This window comes from Larus michahellis, chromosome 1, assembly GCF_964199755.1.
Source record: "Larus michahellis chromosome 1, bLarMic1.1, whole genome shotgun sequence".
NCBI classification, from domain to species: Eukaryota; Metazoa; Chordata; class Aves; order Charadriiformes; family Laridae; genus Larus; species Larus michahellis.
The window spans coordinates 156,469,056-156,484,167 of record NC_133896.1 but is presented as its reverse complement, the minus strand read 5'-3'; the positions used below and the strand labels follow the sequence as shown (position 1 = coordinate 156,484,167).

At 41.9% G+C, this 15,112-nt stretch overlaps 2 protein-coding genes across 11 annotated transcripts in view; one reads left to right on the top strand and one right to left on the bottom strand.

Annotated features, from left to right (window-relative positions):
• The window catches only part of DCUN1D2 (defective in cullin neddylation 1 domain containing 2), a 30,340-nt gene extending 19,548 nt beyond the window's left edge, over nucleotides 1-10,792 (bottom strand). The window contains exons 1-4 of one of the 6 annotated variants that reach the window (XM_074560904.1): nucleotides 10,653-10,792; nucleotides 8,041-8,257; nucleotides 4,722-4,890; nucleotides 488-618 (exon numbers count right to left, since the gene is read on the bottom strand). In XM_074560904.1, coding sequence (XP_074417005.1) covers nucleotides 488-618; nucleotides 4,722-4,890; nucleotides 8,041-8,257; nucleotides 10,653-10,655 — 520 coding nt within the window. In that variant the 5' untranslated portion in view covers nucleotides 10,656-10,792. Of the gene's footprint in view, nucleotides 1-487; nucleotides 619-4,721; nucleotides 4,891-8,040; nucleotides 8,460-10,064; nucleotides 10,383-10,652 lie in introns of those variants that run through there. The other 5 variants (XM_074560915.1, XM_074560907.1, XM_074560908.1 and 2 more) reach the window with 5 other exon arrangements.
• A 245-nt stretch (nucleotides 10,793-11,037) lies between these two features.
• TMCO3 (transmembrane and coiled-coil domains 3) overlaps nucleotides 11,038-15,112 on the top strand; it is a 37,130-nt gene continuing 33,055 nt past the window's right edge. For all 5 annotated transcript variants that reach the window (XR_012583987.1, XR_012583989.1, XR_012583990.1 and 2 more), the window contains exons 1-3: nucleotides 11,038-11,178; nucleotides 11,500-11,594; nucleotides 13,933-14,475. Coding sequence is in view for 1 of the 5 variants with exons in the window: in XM_074560876.1 (XP_074416977.1) it covers nucleotides 14,029-14,475 (447 nt within the window). In the remaining 4 variants the exon portion in view is untranslated. The remainder of the gene's footprint in view (nucleotides 11,179-11,499; nucleotides 11,595-13,932; nucleotides 14,476-15,112) is intronic.

Below are 15,112 nucleotides of genomic sequence, written 5' to 3'. Positions count from 1 at the left end.
ATTCTATTCACTAGCTTTGAACCAGGTCCATAATCCTCTTTTTCTAAACTTTACATGAAAACTGTGAACTAAAACTAAAAATTCTTAGAAGAACAATAACTTTTGCCCAGAGTTTTCTCCCTCTTTTTTAAGCTGATATGGATATCTTGTTTCAGTTCTTTTCTGAACAAAATGGAAAACACTAAGAGTTCATTACATCAGCCTTTAAAAAAAAAGTAAATTATGACAGGTCTCTAAGAACTGCAGGAACTTCCTTTGACAAGAGGAGAGAGAATGTCAATACTAGCAAAAAACCTCATTAAATTATCGGTACCAAGGGGACATTAAAGAAGAGATTAATTGAAAGATGGTGGGAACCAGAAGTCAGTGAAAAAAATCAATAATGAATTTACTATACAATCATCAACCAGAAAACTGTGCTATTGTAAGTATTTGGAATTGACTTCACTGTCTATAGTTACTTTCCCAATTTTTTTTGTCTACTTACCTAAACCTTTTTGTCCAGGGTTTTTAGCAAAGTTAAAAGTAAACTGATAAAAATCTTTGAACTTTGTTGGATCCTTTAGCTCTTGTTCCAGTCTTGGCAATAGAGCTTTTAGTTTTTCTGTGGTGTCACACCTGTTCAAAAGAGGTTACATTATTTGTAAGCATTTAAGATTTCTTTTTACCTTTTTTTTTTCTTCTCTTTTTTTTTTTTTAAATTTTTTAAGGTTTAGTTTGATAGCAAAATAAAAGAGTAGTAAAGATAAAAATAGAGTATCTGTCTGGATAGCATTTTTAAAAATATAAACACTCATATGCCTTTACTAAGTGATTTTAAGTGGAACATTATATATAGGCATCCATTAAGTATGCAACAGGATTCAGTGGTTTTTTTCTCAGTCCCTTCACAATTTTATGAACTCAAACAATAGATGTTATTATGTTCTTAAAAAACATATAGACCTCACTGGAATCTGCTATCCTTTCCCCTTTTATAGCTGTTGTAACAAAAGTGTGTGGGTTTTTGCTTTAATCTAGACAGATATTACTTATTCCCTGCTCTACCTAAATGAAGGGCTGCATACTATGTTTACAGTTAACCTTAATATTAGAGGACTTTCCAACAAAATGAACTATGATTTGCAGTCATCCTCCGCCCACCATAGAACACTTGCAGATAAAACCTGGGAAACAGATCAGCGTTTGACAATAGCTTGAAGGCAGATAAACCATTTAACAGCCTGGCATAGGTAAGGTAAGATGGAATCAAGTTACTGAGATTCTAACAGAAACACACCTCTTAATAACACAAGACTGGAGCACTTTCACTGAAAGCACCTGAGCTGACAAAATGCAATTCTAAAAGAAAAAGGGCTTCCTCCACACCAAGGAATCATACGAACATTCGAGGTTTACAGGATATTACCAATATTTTGAATTGCCCCTAGAAACTCAAAGAGAAGGAAACAGGGTTCAAAGAAGTAGCTATCATAATTACCATCTTGCATTTCAAAGTTCTCAGTAGCCAAGTATTTGTATTTATTCTAAAGATTCAAGAATAATTTTATTAAAGGATGGACAACTACAGCAAAATCCATAAAATGCAGATGCAGTTTTAACTGTCTTGCACGGTACAGATAAAAATAAGTACCTTTCTGGCCTCCTGCAGTACCTGGTGGAGAAGATAAAGAATTCTGCCAAGAGTCTTCAACTAAGAACTTCAGTTTCATGGGGACGTGATCTAGTTAACAATAGGGACAAATATCATATTTTCCCATATGTATCCTAAGGTGCTATATGAACGTAAGCCTCAGGGAGCTTCTTTTCATTCAAATCTTCACCTATGTTCAATGCTAAAAACCACAGACGCTGCTCCTCCGGTATGTAACAAAATCATTCCAAATTCTTAATAAGCAGCATACCGGTGGCAAGCAGGTATGACTACATTATGCTCCGAAGAGCACTGTGTTGAGCAGAAAGAGATCAAAATCACAGACCTCTGTGGAACTGCATCAGAGACAGTCATGAGGACATAGGAGCAATGCGACAATAAAGTTACAAAACAAAATCCAAGCCAGAAGCTTGGTGGCTTAAGCAAAAACCTTTTTAATCAGTTATATCAAATAATGCTGACAGCCTTTAATATAGCAGCATGAGCACTTGATTGCTGTTGATTGGCTGGAAACAGTCTCTACCCACAGGGACAAAATAAAGCAGTAGACTTCACATGACATCAGAAGTTATATCATCACAATTTATGAACACCCTTACCTAAAAAGAAAAGCTTAGAAAGAAGTCAGTAACCAATGAGGTCAGCCACAACAGACTGCTAGGATCCCCGCTCAAGAAACAACCACCACCTTTGCTAGAAGTCAGTCTATGACTGGAGTCGATGACTGGAGGGTGGCTAATGTGATGCCCATCTACAAGAAGGGTCAGAAGGAGGATCTGGGAAACTACAGGCCTGTCAGCCTGACCTCGGTACCAGGAAAGATCATGGAGAGGATCATCTCGAGTGAGCTCTCACGGCAAGTGCAGGGCAGCCAAGGGATCGGGGCCAGCCAGCATGGGTTTAGGAAAGGGAGGTCCTGCTTAACCAACCTGATCTCTTTCTATGACCATGTGACCCGCCTTCTGGATGCGAGGAAGGCTGTTGTCTATCTGGACTTTGGTAAGGCCTTTGACACTGTTCCCCACAGCATTCTCCTGGAGAAGCTGGCGAATCATGGCATAGACAAGTGTACTCTTTGCTGGGTTAAAAACTGGCTGGATGGCCGTGCCCAGAGAGTTGTGATTAATGGGGTGGAATCCTCTTGGCAGCCAGTCACCAGTGGTGTCCCTCAGGGCTCAGTTTTGGGGCCAGTTTTGTTTAATATCTTTATCAATGACCTGGATGAGGGGATTGAGTGCACCCTCAGTAAGTTTGCAGAGGACACCAAACTAGGTGGGAGTGTTGATCTGCTTGAGGGTAGCAAGGCTCTACAGAGGGACCTGGACAGGCTGGGTCAATGGGCCAAAGCCAACCGTATGAGGTTTAATAAGGCCAAGTGCCGGGTCCTGCATTTTGGTCACAACAACCCCAGGGAACGCTACAGGCTTGGGGAAGAGCGGCTGGAAAGCTGCCCAGCAGAAAAGGACCTGGGGGTGCTGGTGGACGGCCAGCTTAACAGGAGCCAGCAGTGTGCCCAGGTGGACAAGAAGGCCAACAGCATTCTGGCTTGTATCAGGAATAGCATGGCCAGCAGGAGTAGAGAAGTGATGGTGCCTCTGTACTCGGCACTGGTGAGGCCTCACCTCGAGTACTGTGCTCAGTTCTGGGCCCCTCTGTACAAGAGGGACATTGAAGTGCTGGAGCGCGTCCAGAGGAGAGCGACCAGGCTGGTGAGGGGTCTGGAGATCAGGTCATATGAGGAGAGGCTGAGGGAGCTGGGCATGTTTAGCTTGGAGAAGAGGAGGCTGAGGGGAGACCTCATTGCCCTCTACAACTACCTGAAAGGAGGCTGGAGAGAGGTGGGTGTTGGCCTCTTCTCCCAGGTGAATAATGACAGGACCACAGGAAATGGTCTGAAGTTGCGGCAGGGGAGGTTTAGATTAGATATTAGGAAGAATTACTTTACTGAGAGAGTGGTCAGGCACTGGAACAGCCTGCCCAGGGAGGTGGTTGAGTCACCATCCCTACAGGTATTTAAGAAATGTGTAGATGTGGCACTTCAGGGCATGCTCTAGTGGCAGAGATTGTAGGTTGTTTGGTTGGACTCAATGATCTCAAAGGTCCTTTCCAACCATGAAGAGTCTATGATTGTATGACTTTATTGCAGAAAGGTATTGATAAGGCACCATTCTGAGATCAAGTGGAATTAGTTAGCCAGAAAAAAATATGCACAAGCAATAAACTGCAATTCTCCACTTATCTAATGCAATCTGTTTAAAAAAAAATTTTTTTTTTTTTTACACCTCTCTGTATTAGAAATACTGCATCTCTTCCAAGTAAAAGTTAAACACAAAATATTATTTTATGGCGATAAACACTTCGACTTTATTGCTAAACAGAGGCAGTTTAATCTCAAACTCTATTATTCAGAACAGCTCCATAATCCAGGAAGAAAAAAAAATAAAAAAAAAAAATCAGTTACATCACAGCATCACAGCCAGACTAACTAATCTTTTCTTGTACCAAACCCCTCATTTTTATTTCAAATTCTTATAGATATTCTGTAGAAATGAAGTATCCAGTATACAAGGCAATAAAAGTATGGTTTGTAAAACTGGTAAAAAGAAAAAGTTGCATTTGGTGGTGATAAGGTAAAGAGAAAGAACTGAAGGTTCTTTTCTGCTTTCCTACTTCTTTTCTGTTTCAACACTGACTGAACTTTTTTTTCTCCCTTCACACATCTCCCGTGACTTCCAGCTTTTAACAGCACATGGTCCAACTCAAAACCTTAACACAACCATGCATACGTTTATATGAATTATATGAAAAGATCAGCATATCTGTCTGTCTTTCTTGCTGTACAGGTGGGAATTATTCTGCATCACCCTTACTGCAGTCATTGTTAAGGCTTTGGAGTAAATCAACAATTTGAGGAAGATGGGACACTACAGACATTTAGCAGCTGTTAAGCTTGGCACCAGCCTTACCAGCTTTTTTTGAAGCTTCACGCTTAATTCAATTAAAAATGTTTCAAACAGAAGCAGAGCTCAGGCCTTACATTTTGAACTACGCAGAAATGGATACTTACCCCAACTCTGTCATGCCATCAACGAATTCCTTTTTGCTGAATTCACATTGAGTAGCTGCCCTGAACTTCCATGCTACAACCAGAACACTGATACTGGCTGGGTCCAGGCTTAAATCATCACAGAACTGTTGAATCCCATCAATACCAATTTTATTTTCATCTTGTGGGTCTGCAGTTCAAAATACAGAGAGGATAATTGTAATTATTGACAAAAAATATTTACAAATAATCATCTGCACAGCTTTGTTATATTGCATAACATGGGTTTTTGCTTTTTCATAAGCTTCACAAATATCTTCACCTGAAATCCAGTTAATTTTAGAAGTACCTTGAAGAGTATCCGTAAATAGATTAAGCATTCTGCAAACTTCCCTAGAAATTGGTTTGCAACTTCTTCCTAAATTCATCAGCTAATGTCAACGAAATAGTTTTGTCTTCTCTCCACAATGCTCTATGAAAGATCTGAATTGACTGAGCAGATGCCTGACTACATCTAAAAACAGTAAGGCTGATAAACACATCAAAACATACAAGATGCTTACTGGATATAGCATGTACTGAACTTTAAAAGAAAAACAAAAAACAAACAAAAAACCCAATAAAAAAACCCTACCAAATGAGCCCACAGATTTTTTTTTTCCTGACAGGGATATATGCAAACCCACTGTAACCGTTTAAAGACCACAATTAACTCAAACATTTTTGCTTTTTAATTATGCATCAGGGAAACCACCAAAACATTGCTCAAACAATGCCTTAGCGTAACAGGGTCTTAAGCTAAATGATACAACTTAGGAAATATTATGTTTCAGTAGTACTAAGTTCACTACATTTCCAAACCTCAGAACCACACTTCACCTATGTCAGGGTAGTTGTCAATGTAACAATTCTGTAACTGTAACAAAATTACTTCTCAAAAAAACATCCCAAACAAACAGAACCCCCTGCATGGAAACTCAAGTAACTGGAGGGGAAACAAAACTCACCCAAACAGGAAAAAAACCAAACCAAAACAAAAACTAAACAACAAACCAAACCCAAAAAAACCCACAAAAATACCCAACCATCTTTAGTTTTCTAAGCTTGACAGTTTACAAACTACAAAACTGTCTTTCACAGCTTTTGATAGGACGACATTTCAGTATCATGTTGGGCTATATAGAAAAGTATCCTTCGAGTAAATTTAAGACTAGCTCCTTAAACTAGTAAAATTTTCAACAATGCTATTAAGTCTGTATCCAAGGACTTGCTAAAAAAAAATAATCAAACCTAAAGAAAACTTTCTCTTTTTTTTTTATTTTTTTTGGTGTGTTAAACTAAGATCTCTTCCACTTTTCCAGCCAATACTACAGTGGAGGAAATGCTAAAACACAGAGAAAAAGTTAATTTAGCAAAGATTTAGACCCATTAAACAACAAATTGCACCCATGGTATAATTCAGAGACCTTTGAACAGGAATAACAAGTAAACATATCTATTCCACTGTATGCCAGATCTAGTTCTAAAACATGTAAAATGCATTTCTTGTATATTTGGGGAGTAACTGAAGAACCAAAGGCAAAAAGTGCACTAGTGTTGAAATCAGTGGAAAATTTTTGATGGTTTTCAACCATATACGTTTCATCCTTATGTTTCACGTCATCCAGGTAACTAGAAACAAAACCAAAACTGTTGTTTTGACAGAGTTGGTGGATAAAGAGATAAGAAAACTAACAAAAAGACAGCACAGAAAATGTGCTGACCTCTCATCTCAGATTTCAAATATAGTGCAATGTATGTAGTATTCTGTAGGCCCTGTAGGACAAAGGAATTCCTTGTTGCTGCAAAGCCAATGACTCAGGTTTAAGCTACATATGAAAAAAGGAAAAGTGCTTAACCAAAACTTTAATGTTTTCTCTCAAGTGTTACGAAGGTTTTGCTCAAGTTTACAACTTCACGTAAGTGTTAAAGTGCTATAACTGCAAAGGTGTGCTGCTAACCAAAACACAGATGTAAGACTGACTAGACTTTCTTTCACAAAAGCCAAGCAGTGCAGTTTTCAGTTAATTTTAGATATTATTAATAGCATCCTATAAATTTGTATATAATTTTTACCCAGCAATCTCCAAGACTGACATGCAAGGAGTAAGCAAAAGATCTAGATATGTATATATGTTATTTATATATTTACATATACATACAAAACAAACTTAAAAAGTGGTTCTCTGGGGCGGTGCCCCCCCCAAGGAAATGCTATAGTGTTGCCAGTTCTTTGTCCCTACAGGATTTATTACCAGATAATAACAAAATATTAAAGAATGTCTATATATCTATATTAGAAATAGAACACATTAGGTAAAGAGTAACAAAAAAAAAGGTGGAAACAATATAATAAGAAAAGGATAAAGTGTATACAAAGCATGCCATACACCGCAATTGGAAAAGTACATGAAGTCATAGTTGAGTAATTGTGAAGAGCTCATTTTTTTAAAACACGAGGTGTGTGGATCTCAGCAGGGGCTGGTAACGATTACAGCCCACTCTGCTCTAACATGTAAGGAACAATGCACACATTCACCTCAGACGGCCACACGTCAGAAAGCACTGTTACCTGGATCACGTACATTCTTATATTTACCTGACTGTCTTTTCCTTTTATTTTTATCTGTTCTTTTTAACAATACTGCAAAATAAACGGAAAAGAAACAACTCTGCCTTTAATCTGCTTCCCTGTGGTTTTCCCTCCCAGCCCCTCTGAACAGGCATGTTACTTTTGCTGTAATATGCCAGCACAAAGAATAAAAGGATGCAGTTTCTACAAGTAGTTTTTGAGTTTTCTTATTTGACTGTTCTGTCAGTCTCCTAGCTGTAATGTTATCTGAAACTATTTTTATTTTAATGTATAGAAATACTACTATCTTTGAACAAAATTAACTCCCCCAAATAATAGTATAATATGTATTATTTTGCCACACAAAGTACATTGTACATATATTTAATAGCAGCCACTGGCAATAAATCAAGTAAGTTGCATAATAAGCTTTACTCTCCTTTCCACCATATGCAGCTGCCACTATTTCCTCATGACAGGTTTCATTTCCTACTGTGAATTTACTTTAAACTCTACAGAAATACCTACAGAAGTTGTGTACTGAACATTAAGAGCATTTAAAACCTTTTTCATTCTTATCTCACTACCACAAAGACAGAGTGAGAAGCAAAAGCTAGCAATCGTTCCTTAGAAGTCCTTAAGAATGACAGAGGGAAAAGCAGAAATACCAGCCAAACACAATAATTCAAAAAAACCCAAAACCCACAACAAAAAACCCCCAAGCCTTACCTTTGTATCGATTATACAATTGCTCTAATTTCTTCCTGTCTACTGAATTTTTCATGGATTCTTTGTAGTACAAGTCTGGATTCTGGAAGTAGTTGTCTGTTGCCACTTCTAGTTTCCATTCATTCTGCATCAAGCAGTATATAGCAGTCCTTTCACCAGCCTGGGTAAATGCCATAAACTGGCGCACCTTGTCCTTCTGAGACGATTTAAGCTTATGCTTTGGGATGCAAAAGAAGCAGGAAAGCCAATGAAGCTAATCCAGAAGTTTGTTTCAGCATTCTACTACTAACGCCTATCTTTAAAAGGTTTTAGTTTTCTTGTTGATGACAACCTTCACTTCAGAATTACAGGAAGACAAAGCCTTGTTCTTCTGCAGTTAAAAAGACAGCATTTTCTTCTGAAAATTGAAACGACAGCATCTATATATACATTTTTAGCAGCACATATCTTGGCAGTAATAAATTTGTATTTCCGCTTTATGGCTCACATACGCATAAAGTTTTTCTGTTCTGTAACAGCAGTAAACACAAGTTTCATCATATAACAATATGGTTATCTTCTGAAAATATGCCTTGTGGCTATACAAACAAGAAATTACAAAGGCACAACTTATAGATTCTGAGATTCTGTAAAAGTCCTTCATACATGGAGAAAAAGTGCCTAGCAGTTTTCCTAATGTTTTCCTAGCAACAATGCACAATGCAAAGTTCATTCATATTAAGAGATGAGCTGAAAAAGGCAGAAGCATTTCTCATGCTTGTATGTTAAAAATCATTGCCAACATAAGGCAAAAAGACAATAGATAAAGCAAACACATCAGAATGTAACATTTGCTGAATGTTACAATGAAACTATAAGTTACTGTAAATGTGATCTAAAACTTTAACTCTGAAAAAGATGTTTATACTATTAATACGATAAACAACAAAACCGGCTATTAGAGTGGCAAACAGGAACCAGTAAGATGTTTCTCCTAATGGCAGCTAATTCCAGCAACCATATCGACACAGCATCCCTAAACTTCTGGAAAACCCAAGGGGTGGGAACAGGGATTTTATAGGGAGCAAATTTGCTATTACTATAGTTCAACATTATTCTTTATGTGAGACTGGAAGAAGGGGGAGATAAATTAAAAGTTAGGTTTTTATTATATTCTGATACTTTCCAATTTCATTAAACTATACTTAGCACATGTTCCAGGCCAACAATTAAGCTGACAAATTTGTCTCTGTTTCTCACTACTGCTTAAATCATCAGGTACAACAGAAAATTTACTGGTCTCTTAAATAACGGGGGAAAACTGAATCCTGATTCAACGAGCAGTAAGCAGTAAACACAGGACCATCTTTCAGTTTACTCGTTATCTCTTGTACGCATATGGATGGTGACATCTTGACTACAGATGGTTCCGAGACAAGAAACACACCACATAAACAAGATAAGGACTTTGGTCTTTCCTACAAGATTTTTCAGTTTACGTAAGAAGAAACATGTAAAGTTTCCTTCTTAAACAAGAAGAAACATGCAAAGCAGGAAAAGAGCTGAAAAGATAACAACAGTGTGTTTTCGTGAGAAAACACTCAATAATCCTTTGACTGCAAGGTCTGCGTAACACTCCTCCCCTCAATTTTCATTAAGGTCTAATTATGAGAGTCTCTCTGCACTAAGACCTTCCTCAGTTACACAAACTTCTTTTCAGCAACAAACTCGGCGACGACCACTTCGAAACAGAGGACTCTGACAACAACTCCCAAGTCAAACCCATGTTAAGTCTACTTAATGCCAAGGCATTTTAGGGGTCGTTTCCTAGGTTCCAAACGAAACACCGAGTTGTTGGAAGAAATAAGAGATAAGAAACGACTTCGAGTAGCCAACCTATATGGTAGTTCCTGCAGTTCGTTTGCATCTAATGCCCCACGCAGTGGTCAGGGGTACCTATAGACTCTCCCCTATAGGGGTGAAAGTTTGGAAGCCGCCTTTCTCCCACGACTTCCCACCGATGGAGCCCAAACAAGGAGGCGTACCTCGCCCCAAGCTCCGAGACGCCAGCTCGTAGCGTACCTTTCCCGCCGCCCCCGCGGCCCGGCCGCCGCTGCACCTGCCGGGCGTCGGCCGGCGGGAGGGCCTCCCCCCCCACACACAACACCGTCCCGGTGCCGGCGGGCGGGAGCGAGGGACACGGGGCTCCGGCAACCTGCCCCGCCAGCCCCAAGCCCAAAAAAGGCAAAGGTACGCGACGCGCCGGCTGCCGACGCTCGAAATACCCGCGGCGGCGCCGCCCGCCCCGTCCCTCCCCCCCCGCCGCCCCCGGTGACCTTCCCCATTCCCGACCCGGGCGGCGGGAGGCCGGCTCCGCACGGTGCGGGTGCCCCCCCCCCCCAGCTTGTCCCACCTCACCTCAGGGCCCATGCGGGCCCCCCCCTCCCAGTACCATCCCCTACTTATCCCCCCCACACACCCCCATCAGGGGAGCGGGAACCGGTGCTGAGGGAGCGGAACGGCAGGAGGGTGCGGGGGGCTGGACTCGCTACTCCAGGTGGTTGGGGGCTAGTTTAAGGTCGTCATCCCCCACCCCAATTTCCCCACCTCCCCCCCAACTCTTAACAACCTACCATTTTATCACCGGCGCTTCCACCAACTTCACCGCCCGGCGCCGCCTCCCGCGCAAGCGCATCGGCCCCCGCCCTCCCCGCCTATGGCCGGCCGCGCCGCGGGGCCAGGCGCAAAGGCGGGGCGGAGGTGGGCGCCCGCCGGGGCCCGTCGCCTTCCCTCTGCTGCCGACCGGGGGGCCGGCGCCTCCCGGTGTTGCGCCGGGCCGGGCCCGGGCGGCGACTACGTCTCCCGGCGTGCGTCGCGCAGAGCGGCCGGGACGGCGGGGAGTGCGTGTGGGAGAGTGGGGGGATCCGCGGTTGCGCTTCCCATCAGGCGGCGGCGCTCGGACCACAGCTCCCGCCTGACTCTGCGCTTAAAGGTGCCGCGCCGGCGCTCGGTAACCGGCTCAGGGGGAGGGGGGGCGGCCGGCCAGCCCTCAGCAAGGACGGGGGCTCTGCGGCGCCTTCCGTTCATCGGCTGTCGCTTCCCCCTTTCCCGCATTCCCCTACTTCTTGCCCTCCCCCGGCCGCTGCCGGCATCCCTCAGGTGAGCGGGGCGGAGAGACGAAGCGGCGCACGGGGCCGGCGGCTGCCTCCCTCTCCTTCCCCTCAGCGGCCGGGCCCGCCGCCGCTCTGAGTTGGACTGTGGGCGGCGGGGCGGGGGGACGGTGAGGGGCTACGAGAAGGCGGCGGCGGGCCCGGCCCTGCTGCCGCGGGGACGGAAAGTTGAGCGCCGCTGCCGGTGAGCGCCGGGCTGCGGGGCGGCCGCCTCCCTCCGTCCCTCCGCCGCCATGAGGGGGCGGGAAGGGGGCTGGTCGCGTCCGCGCTCTCCTGATCTTTCTCCGTTCTCCGCCCCGGCTTTCCCCAGGGAGAGGTACCGGCCAGGCGGCGCCTGGAAGCCGACCGGCGAAGAGAGGAGGCGGTGGCGCAGGCAAGCGGCCCTCCGGCTGCCATCGCCCTCAGGTGGGTGCGGGCCTGGGCTGCCCGGCGGGTCCTGGGAAGAAGGAGCTTTGGATGGGGAAAAGGTGTGGGTGGCGGCCGCGCTGGCAGGTGGTGCGGGAGGACCCGCAAAGGGTTTCCGAAGAGAAGATCGGGGCTTGCCTTGGAGGCAGGGTCTGATGCCAGCTCGGTGAAACGCGGTGCCACGGTGCGGAGTTCAGGAAGGGAAAAATCGGGAAGATGAACCGCAATCCATCGGAAAACAAACTGTGCTTAAAAAGGACTCCAAGCGACAGGAATTCCCTCTAATTTGATACCTGCTGCTGCATGGAGAGGAGTGACTTGTGTTTTGTTTGGTTCTTTTTTTCCTCTTTCATTTTATTTGTACTCTGAAGCACATCATATATTTTTATATGTGAGGTCATTATTCCCTTAACAGCTTTTGAGCACTGCCTCAGGTGGCACTTTTCTAAATAGTTTTTGCTAGCCAAGTAAAAAACACTGTTACTGAGACATAACTGCTATATGTGTCTGAACCACGGTGGTAAGTTTACACAGTGGGCAAACTTACTAGTGTAAATCTCTGATCAGAATTTAGTTATGTAGTTACGTACCACGTAGGATGTGCAAACAGAAGCTTGAAGATACATTAGGCGTTTTCTTCTTCTTCTTTCTTGCAGGAATAGGTTGTAATCTATTCAGCAAAATCTCTCCTTCAGCCATGTTAAACAGGAAGAGTATTACTTTGTGTACGTGAAGAAATATTTCCTTAAATATCACTCTAGAATTTTGTCAGGTGGTGGGGATTGTCATTTTTTCCCAATTTCTTAAAAATAGTGAACCTCATAGCTTTATCAGTGTTCTGAAATATTTCTACTTTATTATTTTATTGAAATTAGAGTGATGTAGATATGCTTTTGCTACTTCAATTACACTTTCAGTTCTTAATTTTGAATGTTTTGTCTCTTCATGTTGTTAACCCTAGCACATAGTCAACTATTGATAGCTTTGGCTAATACTTTGGCTTGTATTTCATGCATTGAAAAGAAATAAACCAACCCACAGACAGGTTTCCTCAGTTTTTTCTGAAACAGAGAGGAAGGGCATTTTAAAAATGAAGGTAGTCCATGGCTGTGCTTGCCCTCTTCCCTTCCCATTTTATATATTGATGATGGCTGGCTTGGATACTTGTGATTGTGACTGCCACTGCATTATAGGAAAAGAAGATTTTCTCGTACACAGGCTGCTTCCAGATGACACTGTCCATATGTTGGTTCCTGATTAAGGCTGTTGGCCCAGAGATCAAGATTGCAGCTAAAGTTTTAGGCAAATACCTGCTCTATTGATGATCTACTAACATGTAGTGTGTGTTGTGAGTTTTTAGAATGCCATGCTTCAGTGATAAATGTATGTTTTGTACATATATTTATACATCATTATGTATAGCTTTGTGGTGCGTGTGGAGGGATTTTATGGGGTTTTGTGTTTGTTTGGTTGGGTTATTTTTAAAGAAAATGTAACTTCATTATTTTATGGTAATGTCAGTATTTTCCTGTAGGATCTGGGGGAAGGAAATTCATTCTTAGTTTGGAAATTCAGTCCTGCTTGGTGTTAAAAGCAAATACAGCAGTTTAAATATAGATATTCAAGTAGCTTCTGGGAAATTAACTTATGAATGAATCGATTTTACTTTTAGTGTTCTTGTAACTCTATTTTAAAATCGTGAGGATCAATAATTAGCTTTGAAGGTAAAATGCCTGAAGGCAATGCAGCCTGTCAGGTGAAGGTTTTTGATGCAAACTAGTAGTGCTCAGAAGTCCAGGAAGTTTTGCTGATATTTCTTTACTGTAGAAATGTTTCTTTCACAAGTATGATTGATAATGTAATCTGTTTCGGTTAGGCTTTTTTTCATTATGTTTTGTGTAGTTGAGTGTGTTAATGCTTCTGAGGCTGTATAAATAACAAATGGTTGTGATATAATTTTTTAGGATAGGCTTGGAAAAAATACAAGAGGCTTTCTGATAGATAAGAACGATGAGTTCTGGTGCTACGTTCAAGTACAGCCTATGTCATCGTGGCTTAATATTTTTAATGGCTTTTCTCTCATGTAAGAAGTGCAAGTCACTACCATGTGAAATGACTAAGCTTTCCATTCAGTGTTTCTAAAACAAGACGATATCTAGAAAATAGTCAAGGGGAAAACAAAAATCTATCACTAACCTTGGGCTATTTCTTGCTTTTTGAAGGAGACCATATACATTCTGTATAGTAGTGTAGGATGCAGTCTTAAGTTTTTCTACATTTGTTTGACCTAATGGCTCAACGTTTTCATGTTTGGTAACTGATTGGTACTGTCTTGCAGCATGGTATACATACTGGAGATGCAGAAACCACGTAGCAGAAAGCTTTGAGCAGTTGTGGATTATCAGTTTTTCCCAACAGCAATAAAAAGTGAAGAATGAGGGTGACTGGATTTATTTCCCTATGGACGTTGGTTTCACTGCCTTGTGGCCAGTTAGCAAATCCTGCAGAACATGAAGATGTAGTAAAACATGCAATAAAGCTGCACCGTGGGAAAGGAGCTGTTATCGCTCAGAGAAAGCAGTGGGTGTTGGAGAGCTGCAGAAAACTGTCTGGCCTTCTTCGCCAAAAGAACGTTGTTCTCAACAAACTAAAAAATGCTATAAGAGCAGTTGAGAAGGATGCAGGGCTGTCAGATGAAGAGAAACTTTTTCAGGTGCATACCTTTGAAATTTTCCAAAAGGAGCTAAATGAAAGTGAAAACTCAGTCTTTCAAGCAATCCACGGCCTCCAGAGAGCCCTACAGGGTGATTACAAAGATGTTGTAAATATGAAAGAAAGCAGCAGACAGAGACTGGAAGCCTTGAGAGAAGCTGCAATTAAGGTTAGTTCCCCCATGTTTTTTACTAGAGTATTAATGTTCTACTTGTGATTTTAACTTTTTTTTATGGCACAGTTTCAATCTGTTTTAATAAAAAGGTGTACCTACGTGAAACTTGCAGTGTTTTGCCGTTTAAAATGGATTTTGAGTGAAGTATTTGTTTTCATTAGTAAAATTAGAAGTAATTCTGGTCTGGAGCTTAAAAGTTACTAGCAGTCAATATTTCTTACTCAAAACAAAACTAAGCATAATCATAAAACCTATGACAAATATTATGTTAAAGGAAAAGGGATACAGGAAGTGAGTCAGTGCACGTAGCACAGCTGCACTAGATAAACCAGTGGGTTTATCAGAGTGGACATAATGCCATAAATTGGCAAAATACTAACTGTTTTTCCCACTTTAAATGAGAACTGCTCAACCAAAATCTGCAATTTAAACAGCATGACTTCTAGCCTTTTATTTCCATATTGGTATAGATGTGGGTAAAATGGACGTGCAAATATATGAGATGACTAGATTTTTAATCACAGCACAGCACACCTAGCCTAAAAAGTACAGATTTGAAAAACAGTGCTTCGAGGGAAGAGCCGGCTGAGAATAACTTTACCAAGAAAAGCACAGATGAGTAACAGTTGAG